We start from the raw sequence: 10,758 nt of genomic DNA on the forward strand, positions 1-10,758 counted from the left end.
CGATCGAGCTGCGATAGCGACGTTTCTGTCGCTCAACCTCGAGCAATTGTCCAAGAGCATATCGAAAGTAAAACTTTAATCCTCCCGGATGCAAAATGGGAAAGACCAACGTATCAAATTGAATGCCATTCTCTTTCATCTTGTCCAACAGTCCCTTGGACGGATCCTGTTTAAAGAATGGGAATCTTTCATAGAATATAGTTTTGGGATAGGATGTTGTAAAACCAAGTTTTTGGATCCTCGTACTTTCCACAAGCAGTGCCGTTTTAATTTGTTCATTTACAATCTTTGAATCAAATTGATTTGGCATCTTTTTGGAATTTGGTCTTAAACATTTAATAAAATGAAAGTTTGCATTTGGTGGTAATGATTTAATAATTGATAATGGTGATCTCTAAAATAAATAAATAAAAAAAAAAAACAAATATTAATATTATATTATATGATTTGATTTGATTTAATATATATATATTAAATATATTTACTCTTGAAGTTTTGATAGCAGTATTGGTATTATCAGAAAATGATTTGATGATTGAACCTTTGTAGAGATTTGATGATTTCTGATAGATTTCATCACGATTCTTTTGAATAAATCCTTTTGTATCATAAAACATGGTTCCAAAAAAGTGTTCAACACCAAATTTCTTTTGTTTCATATAATACAAATGATGTTTACCAAGGAATAAATTTAATTTCTCAAGGAATACACCATCATTTGATTTTTCATTTTTTGATTCTTGATCTAATAAATTTACAATCTAAATAAATAAATAAATCAAATTAATAAAATAATTCTTTTTTTTTAAATCTTTTTCTATATTTTTTTTTACCTTTTCTAATAAACCTAAAGATTCAGCATTATCTTTATAATTTATAGTATTCCAATTAATTCTTTCCTTTCTATATTCATCTTGTTCGTTTTTCAAAATATTTTGAATATAGATTTGTTGGAGTTGTTCTTCCAAAAAGTTGATAGAGAATTGTTCGTAGCCGTTGAGTTGGGTATTCTCTTGTCCAAATAGATCCAAGAGGCCAATGATATGGTCGTGACTTTCAGGTGACAACTTGAGGTTGAGTATATCGACAATCCATTGAAATAGATTAGTATACAATGATTTGGCAAGAGAATCACGATTTTCAATAGCTTCCTGCATAGTTGTATTCTTATCAGGTATAAAGATTAATTCCAATTTTGATTGATCATATGAAATTGAATTTGCAATAGTTTCTAAATCTAAAGATAAATTTAAATAAGTAAAGATGGATAAAGTATAGAGTGTTTTGACTTTCTTTCTCTACATACATTGTCTATCTTTAATATCAGCTTTTGTTTTGGTTTGAGTAAAATTAAGGTTTCCAAGATTAATGATAAATGCCAATGTTCTAAAGATGAGGTCGGTGTGATAAGATGTAAAATCAAAGAAACTAAATGCCATTCTGAGTCTTTCAAAATTCTTTTGATCGTCGATTTCATCCACTGCAAATAGTCCACCTTGGCAGAGATAGTGATAGGTGTTGATATCACTTAGGCCATAGAGCTGCTTTTCCTCTTCCGTAGTTCCCATTAAAAATTGATAAAATATATGAAAGTTTCTTTCCCATTTGTTATGATAGGTTACTCTTGATTCATCTAAAAAATAATTATAAATTCTTGCTCCTTTTATATCACCATATGAACTATAATAAATTTCAATATATTTTCCCTAAAGTAAAAAAAATAATATTATTAATATCTAATGTATATATATAAACTAATGTTAAGTCTCTCTCTCTATGAACATACAAATCTTGAAGAATTAAAATTTGAAGCAGTTATACAATGTCCAAAAGATTCCAAGATTGGACCAGATTCTAAAATTAGATTTTCAATATTTGTACGTTTATGACTTGGAGTAGTTCCCAATAAACATTGAATAATCAATTTGTTATTCTCTGATTTACCACTACCACTTTCACCACTATAAATATAATCAATAACAATATCAATATTAATTAGTAATTCATTCATATGAGGGAGATAGTAGTACTATACTATCAACTATAAAATAATGTATCTTACCAAATACAAATAACTTGATTTCTATGAAAATCAATCATATCTAGATAAGAGTTTTCAGCAACAGAGAATAGATGGGGTGGTAATCTAATACCATTTCTCTGTTTATAGATATTGAGTATTTCAGTTGTATAAATACCAAGTTTTTGATAAGGATTAATTGATACTAAAATAGGTCCAATATTGGTCTAAAAAAAAAAAGTAAAGGGGAATCATAAGTATGAACATATTTTCTTTGAGATTGGTATCCAAGATACATACATAAATAATATTCTTTTTAAATCTAATTTGTAAATTATTAACCAAACTATCTTCATCGGTTTCTTTCATTTCAGATAGATCATCTTGTCCAACCTTATTTCTTTCCAACATTGATAATGTTTCAAGTCTCTTTTTCTCTTTACTATTGTTATTGTTTGTAGTATTATTCGTATTATTATTATTAAAGTTATTATTACTATTATTACTCGTATTATTACTATTATTATTATTATTATTATTATTCCCTCCTCCAGTAATGATATCTTTAAGATTGGTAATACTTGGGCTGTGTGGAATCAACCCTCCAGTCTTTTTGTCCTTCTTCTTTTTTTTGGTCTTGTCGTTCATGATAATGGTGCTTCCACCACCACTACTACCACTACCACCACCACTATTGTTGTTACTGGTCGATGTAGTTGATATAGACGTGTTGGATGGCAGAAAAGGGATGTAAGACGATGACGATGATGATGATGAGGATGGGGTAAGAGAAGAAGCGGCAGTCGAGTATGATGTTGTCGTGGTCGTGGTTGATATACTTGGTGATACTGATGAAGGCGAAGTCGGTGCCCTTATCTTTAAAAGTACTGTCGATGATGAATTTGAGGAAGATGAAGTTGATGATAATGGAGGTGATGATATTTCATTATTATTATTATAATTGTTATTACTATTGTTATTACTATTGTTATTATTATTATTATTATTATTATTATTATTTGATGGAGGAGAGGAGAGTGATCTAGCCAACAAACCAAATATTGAAGTTGATATTGGTGGAGCTGATTGATGATGCTGTTGTTGTTGTTGCTGTTGTTGATCATTGTCTCCTCCACCTCCTCCTCCTACATTAATCGGTTTACTAGGATGATACATTCTCTTTCTCTCCCGAAAGAGTGTTACTCAGAGGAGTAGTAGGATTACTGTGCAACAAGAAGCTTCTGTCTTGATGTACTACTATATATAAATATATAACTTTTTAAAAAGAGGAGAGACTGAGAATGAACTAGTGCACTAACTATAAATATATTATATGATATTATAAATATATATTACTCTTATTCGATTGATCGATATTATATCGAATCGGTTGTTGTTGTTGCTTCTATCTCAATGAATAAAGAGTATATTCTTGTTGTTTGGTGAGGTGTATAATGTATGTGATGGTTGAAAGCTGAGGTCTGCAGAGCTATTATTAAAAAATTTCACAAAAAAAAAAAACCATCACACAAAGAGATTGGTCTGGTCAAATCCTCAAGGTTGGGTTTTTTTTTTCGCGCGATTACAACGAACGATAACAGTTTGATCAAACAAACTCGACAAAAGTCTTTGAATAGGGACCGTCCCTATTTATATTATAGTATGATAGTTTTAGTTTATACTCAAGAAAAGAGATCATTTTTAAAAAAAAAGAGATAAATAAATAATTCCGCTCTAGAATTTATTTGAAAAAGAATATAATTATGATTGGTTATGGGGGGATTATTAAGTATACATATAAACAAAAGTTGGGTTTGATTGATAAAAAAACAGGGTTGAGTTTTTGATTTAAGGAGTAATTACAAATTTGTTGGAAGTCTTGAAAGTGGTGTAACGACCGACAGAGGCAGAGAAGAAACGAACTTCATAGTTGCCGGGCTTGTCGGGGGCAGTAAATGTAATGATACCATTACCGGTGGTCGAGTTGGTGTAGGTCGAGTAGAGATAGTTTTTGTTGTTTTCATCGGCGAGGGCAAAGAGGCCAATCCAGTCACTGGTCGATGGGACGACCGTGTTGACGGAATACTCAATCTTGATTTCGTCGCCCTTGCAGACGATGGGTGTCAACACCTCGATCTTGTCCATATCGACAATCTCAAAGGTGGCGATAGCTTGCTCGTTGTATTTGGTGGGGCTGACAAAATAACGCACTTGGTATTGTCCGGGTGTGCGTGGGCTCTTGAATACGGCAGTACCCGATGCCGAGGCATAGACCATAGCAACATACTTTTTGTTACGGGCCGACTTGGTGTAGAGGCCGATCCAGTCGGATGCAGAGTGTGTAGAGGCAGGGTCGACCTTGTAAGTGACGTGAATCTCGTCGCCGAGTACGTGGGCAGTCAACGACACGGATGGACCAATCTTGACCGACGAACTCGTGACGAGCATGTCGTAACGGTTGGTAAAGAGACGTGCTTCATAGTGTCCCGGAATAATACCTGGGAAGTTGACAGAACCAGTATTACCAATGATTGTGTTGTAGGTGAGGTAACGGTCGTGCTTTGGTTGATGTGTGGGGAAGATACCGACCCAACAACTGGCATGCACCTGACCAGCGAGATCGTACGACACGATAATCTCATTCAACTGTTCAACACGGAGTGTCACCGAAATGGTCTGATTCGACACGAGGTTGCTGAGCTCGGTCTCGCGTTGCTCGCGAATCTTGAGTTCCTCCTCGAGTGCGCGTGTGCGGTCGGCTTCCTCATTCTTGAGACGTTCAATTTGCTCGAGTTTCTGTTGGTAGGCGAGTTCCTTGCATGCTTGCTCTTCCTCCAATGCTTTGAGACGTGCTTCTTGGGCAGCCATCTTCTCGGCCTGGATTTGCATACGCTCCATGTGTGAGCGCAACAACTTTTCTTCTTGTTCCTTGCTGGCGCGTTCTTGCTCGAGCTTGATCTTGCGTTCCTGGGCAGCCAATTCTTGTCCCAATTTCTCGCGTTCCAACTCGAGTTGCTTCTTGAGTTCCTGGGCAGCCATTTGTTGCTTGGCAACCTCACGCTCGCGCTCGAATCTCTCTTGCTCGAGTGCCTTGCGCTCACGCTCGATCATGAGCTTGGTCTGCTTGTCAGCTTCCTCACGCTCCTTGGCTGCGCGCTCCTGCTCGTATCTAGCAACTGCTTCCTTTTCAATACGCTGTTTCTCGGCACGAGCTTGATGCATCTTTTCAATGGCAGCTTGTTCGCGAGCCTGTTTCTCCAAGGCGGCGTCGAGTTCCTCGGCAGCGCGTCTCTCTTGTGCCAACTTTTCTTGACGCATAATCTCGTAACGCAAAAACTCTTTCTCTTGGTTCTCCATCTCTACGCGCTTGGCTTGTTCCAACTCGGCGGCTCTCTTGGCTTGTTCCATCTCGATTCTCTTGGCTTGCTCCAACTCTGCTTTTTTAATCTGCTCCAATTCGGCCGATCTAATGACTTGCTCCAAATTCTCTTGTTCACGAGCCTGCTTTTCCTTGAGCAGATCCAATCGTTGACGCATCTTTTCTCGTTCCATTCTTTCTCTTTCCATACGTTCCAATGCACGCTTTTGTTCTTCGAGTGCGGGGTCAGGTGCGTTCAAATTCTTGAGTGCTTGTACGGTTTGGTCGACGTTGCCACCAGTAGCTTGGTAGACATCAAAAATGGTCGATTGGTTGACATCAAACTTGGCTCCACCCATCATATCTGTCACTTGTTTAACTACTTGTTGTTGACTTGGTTTGGGTTGTGCCGATGGTGCTGTTGGTCTCTGTTGTTGTTGTTGTTGTGGATATACTGGTCTCTGTGAAAGGGGTGCTGGTGCTGGTTGTTTTGGTGGTAGAGACGTTGGTTGTGGCTTGGGTGCTTCCATCTCTGACAATGCAGCAGCTGCATTTTCAAAGTTATTATTATTATCTTTTAATACCTGTCCCACCGTATCTCTATCAAACAATGTAAAGATATCTATTAAAGCTGAAATCTTGGTTTCAATATCGTCTGCCATTTTCTATATAATTTATAATCTATAATATATTATTTATATATATCTATCTTTTAATATTATTATTTATATCTAAATCTATAATCAAATATATATATATATAAAAGTATTGAGTTGAAAGTGTAAGTTGTTGTTGATGTGTTGTACAAGTGTTATTAGATAATATTTGTATTTGTATTTGCTATCTATCTATCTATCACAACTAAATAAAAATAAAATAACTTTGTACTAGTAGTAGCGTGAGCGAATTAATTAAACCTATTTTTCTACTTTTTTGGGTCTGAGAAATAAATATTAAATTATTTTTTTTTTGTTTGCAAAGCTTGTCCCTTTGAATCTCAAGAATGAAATGTGCACAGTCACACAGCAGTCATAGAATGTGTGCTTGAATGAATGAGTTGGTTGTTGTTCTTTTAAAAACTATCTACTTACAGTTGTAATTTATTATTTCTATTACTCGATTTGTGAAGTATTAAGAATGAGGTAGAAATAATGTAAAACAAAGGAACAAGAGGAAGCAGGGAATACCCGTGAGTATATTATTTTTAATTTAATATTTTTTTTTTTATTATCTCTTTCTTGGTTTTTTTAAACACACACACTCCCACAGACCTTTCACACACCTGTCTCTTGTTGTTGACCGTCTCATATTAATTTGGGATTGGATTGGATTGGATTTAACAAATACGAATTATTAAATATTATTATTAATTAAAAGTTGTGTCTATCTTGAATTATTCAAGATAGATAATTAGATATATTTACAGATTGTGATCGGTAACCTTTACATTCATGATCCAAACATTTTTGGTACATCACTGCACCACCACCAGTGCTACCAACATAACATTCATAGTAAATGTTATTACTCTTGTGTTCGCGACCAATATTATCACACCATCTATTACCATTGATATTATATGTAATGATTATATTATTATTATTTGTATTATTATTATTATTTGTGTTATTTTGATTATTATTTGTGTTATTTTGATTATTTTGATCAGTTGGATGAAATGTTTTAATTGAACGAATGGTTCCTTTTGGGCCACCCTTTGATCCAATAAAAGATCTTATAAATTGATCTAGTTTTGGGAATGGTGAATGACTCACTAATTGTGGTGGTTGGAATGATTGGGATCGCAGTGTATTTGGGTACTTGTTAACAGGTGATTGAAAAGTTAACTCTCTATGACTAGGTATTAGAATCAAGTCGGTTGTATTACAAACCAAACTTTTTGTGAATATTTCATTTTCTAATATTTCATCAGAGGAGGATGAAGAGGATGAAGAGGATGATGAATTGTTTGTTGTAAATGGAAAGATACAAGATGGATGAAGTTTGAGTGCTTGATCCTTTCCAAATTTCGATGAAAGGAACATTCTAAAATGTCTATTCTTGGTGTACACTGCTCCATCTATAATCGATACCATTTTACCTTTATCATTTCTAACAAATAGATAAGGTGTTGTTTTTTCATCAATCTCTATCTCTTCTTCTCCTCCTACTTCCTCATCTTGATATTTTCTTTTCTTATTTACATCTTCTTGATTATTTGTTGTTGTTGTTGTTGTGGTAGCAGCTGTCAAGGTTGTTGTTTCTGTTGTTTCTGTTGAATCTTCAGTAAAATCAAATTCAAAGTCATCATCAACAACCCAATTATTATCCTTGTCATTGTCTATTTCTTTATCTCTTTCTCTTTCTCTATCATTTTGTAATGATACTATTTTTTCCATTTCCTTTTCTTTTTTCTTTATAAAGTTACTAAATAAATAAAGTTATTAGTTTATATTATATCTCTATATCTATCTATTTGTTTTCGATTAGTTACTTTATAAAGTATCCAAGATGTTCATTATTCTTAAAACAAGTATTTGGTAAATGCCAAATGAGATGTCTTGAAAACTTTGTTGGTGTACTTGAATCCAAATCAACAACGTCGTGATAGCCAGTATCTATAGAATACTCTGTCTTGATTTCCTTTGCGAGTGCATCAACTAGTACCGATATCATTGTGGCGGGTCCTTTATCAGAGCCATCGTATTGAGGATTACATTGTCTTTGATACTCAATGTCCAAGTACAATAGACATGGTTCACCCTCTGCAATCACCTCGTAGTAATGTCGATCCTTTACATTGGTTTCTTGTATCAATTTCCATATACCTTGATAACTTGTAACAATGAATCTATACTTCAAACAACAACATTATTAGTACAATTTTAACAGAGATAACAATGTAAATGACATACTCACGAGCACCTCTTAAACTAATCTCTTGTGCAAAAGTCTTTTTAAATAGATCATCAGTTAAATCTATCTGATCCTCTTCATCATGTTGATGTATAGATGAAATGGCTTGAGTTTGTTTTGAAAAGGTTGTTACTTTACTTTTTAAAATTCAAATCAGATGTTAGTATGTATTTTATGTAAAACAAAATTGCAAGAATGTTACATACTTTATCTCTTGTTTCTTTTCCTCTTCTTTATCTTGATATTGTTTGTGGGTCTGTCGTAGTCCCTTGAGATAATCGTCCCATGAAGACATAACTAATTTACAAAAAAAAGATAATTATTGGACCTCTGCAAATCAGTCGATAAAGTCGATGAGCTCGGACATCAATTTTAATTATTATTTCATTGTATGATGGAATCTATAGTTAAAGATTGTACATCAAATAATAATAATAATAATAGTAGTGTTTGTAGAATATGCAATCAAAAGATAACATCATCTGATGATGGTGGTGCACTGATCAATCATTATTTAGAATGTATCGATTCATTGAAATCTGTATTGTTAAATATCAAAAGTAGTAATCAAAAACATGATGATGATCAACAAGATAGTACAACAAGAAAGAGAAAGAAGATTGAAAATGTATCTCCAACTACAACAACTATATCATCAACAAATCATTATTGTAAGTTATATTTATTACTTAAAAGACAAAAGTTAGTTATATTAATGATGATTATTATTATAATTTGTATTTAGTTAAAGATACATTATTTAGAGTATCGATGATATCAATATTACATCGTGAAGATCATAATCAAAGTGTAATGAGTTTGTTAATGACTTGTAAAGATGCTATGAAATGGAAGGATACTGTTGTATTCCCAAGATTACCTTCTATTGATACGATAGCATATTATAAAAAGAATAGAAAAATCAATCAACTACCTCGACGATACAATCGAGTTTATATAGATAATGATAGAGATAGAGATTATTTTCAAGAGAATGTAGATGGTTTAATCAATCATCATTGTAGAGAACTCTATTATAATGTCGATGAAGAATTACCAGCTGGGTTTATACCAGATCACTTTACAAAGATCTATTTTGGTGAAGACTATCAGAATCAACTCGAGGTTGGATCAATACCGCCATTTACAACTCACCTCTATCTTGGAGATTCGTACCAACAAGATATACATAAACAACTGTTTCCAGATACATTGGAAGTACTCAATATTCCAACCAACGTGACGATAGAGTCGGGAGACATCAACGATCTCTTACCACACAATATAAAGGAACTTCACATCCCATCAGACTTGGTGCATCCCTACCTCTTTAAACTCAAGCAGCTCACATGCCTCATTATCGCTGATATTGAGTCTGAAGATGGGGAGAATGACGGGTCAGAGGGTTTTGTGCCGACCATCAAGGTTGGCAGTTTGCCAAACACAATCGTTCACTTGGATCTTGAAAGTTGTTCGGTCGAGGTGGGTGCCATCCCTTCAAGTGTCAAATACCTTTCGATCAACCTCACCAATAATGATCCAACATGCATCCCATCATCGGTTAAATCGTTGTATGCAAAGTGGGATGAGTCGACACCCATCACAAAGGGAATGATACCATCTACCGTCACTGAACTCGTCTTGGATGAACAATACTCTCTTTTACCAGGCAGTATTCCATCATCGGTCACCACACTCACCTTGATGGCTCTCGATGAAACTCCACCAAAGGGTGCCATCCCAAACAAAGTCCATTCTCTATTTTTATTTGGCATGATGTGCGAATTAAATGCCAGTATACTTCCAAACAGCATAAAGTATCTTGGTATCCATGGTGATTGCAGTCTCAAGTTAATATCAATGATCCCACCCTCAACCAAATATTTTGATTATCAATCAACCAATTTAATAGGTGCTGATGTTAAATTTAGTGCCAATGATATTCCAAATGGTGTTACCCATATTAGATTAGGTATGTTGTAAAGTTATATAAAAAAAAAATTAATATTTAATAATAATAGTGACATTTATTATTTATTATTTATTTTTAATTATTTAGGAGTTGGATTTAATAAAGTAGTGGTTCCAGGATTTATACCAGACAGTTGTGAATATTTGGAATTTTCAGAGACATATGATCATCGGGTTCCTCATTGGGCACTACCAAAAAGTTTAAAAACCATCTCTTACAATCCAGCATGTCGCAAGATTAGTGAAAATATTCCATCCTCTCTCAATCAATCATTTACAAATATTGGTCATGAAGGAACACATTGGGAGACTACTCCAATGGATTATTGGAAAGGAATGACTTGGCATTTAAACGAATAAATTATCATTTCTTTTTCAAACAATATTATTAACTGACTATTATTAATATTTATTCATTTATATTTCTCAAAACCATTGGTCTACTCCACCCAAAAGGCTAGGAAATCCCAATCATTATTATTTCTATCTTGTT

At 34.1% G+C, this 10,758-nt stretch overlaps 3 protein-coding genes across 3 annotated transcripts; 1 reads left to right on the top strand and 2 right to left on the bottom strand.

The window, feature by feature from the left end:
- Positions 1 to 170: 170 nt before the first annotated feature.
- DFA_11323 (unconventional myosin heavy chain) lies at positions 171 to 3,196 on the bottom strand (the record flags this gene model as incomplete). The annotated part of the gene is made up of 8 exons (XM_004350216.1): positions 171 to 185; positions 284 to 394; positions 486 to 761; positions 834 to 1,237; positions 1,307 to 1,706; positions 1,787 to 1,961; positions 2,063 to 2,247; positions 2,321 to 3,196. The coding sequence occupies 8 exons, from the start codon at positions 3,194 to 3,196 to the stop codon at positions 171 to 173; spliced, it is 2,442 nt and encodes an 813-aa protein (XP_004350266.1).
- Positions 3,197 to 3,868: 672 nt separating this feature from the next.
- Positions 3,869 to 8,589, bottom strand: DFA_11324 (uncharacterized protein; the record flags this gene model as incomplete). The annotated part of the gene is made up of 5 exons (XM_004350217.1): positions 3,869 to 6,043; positions 6,803 to 7,805; positions 7,873 to 8,229; positions 8,294 to 8,431; positions 8,501 to 8,589. 5 exons carry the CDS (start codon positions 8,587 to 8,589, stop codon positions 3,869 to 3,871), a joined length of 3,762 nt encoding a protein of 1,253 aa, XP_004350267.1.
- Positions 8,590 to 8,688: 99 nt separating this feature from the next.
- DFA_11325 (uncharacterized protein) lies at positions 8,689 to 10,625 on the top strand (the record flags this gene model as incomplete). The annotated part of the gene is made up of 3 exons (XM_004350218.1): positions 8,689 to 8,965; positions 9,040 to 10,266; positions 10,354 to 10,625. 3 exons carry the CDS (start codon positions 8,689 to 8,691, stop codon positions 10,623 to 10,625), a joined length of 1,776 nt encoding a protein of 591 aa, XP_004350268.1.
- Positions 10,626 to 10,758: the final 133 nt, after the last annotated feature.

Source organism: Cavenderia fasciculata (assembly GCF_000203815.1).
Source record: "Cavenderia fasciculata unplaced genomic scaffold Scf_EUAJFUG02HR96I-5, whole genome shotgun sequence".
In the NCBI taxonomy this organism is placed as follows: domain Eukaryota; phylum Evosea; class Eumycetozoa; order Acytosteliales; family Cavenderiaceae; genus Cavenderia; species Cavenderia fasciculata.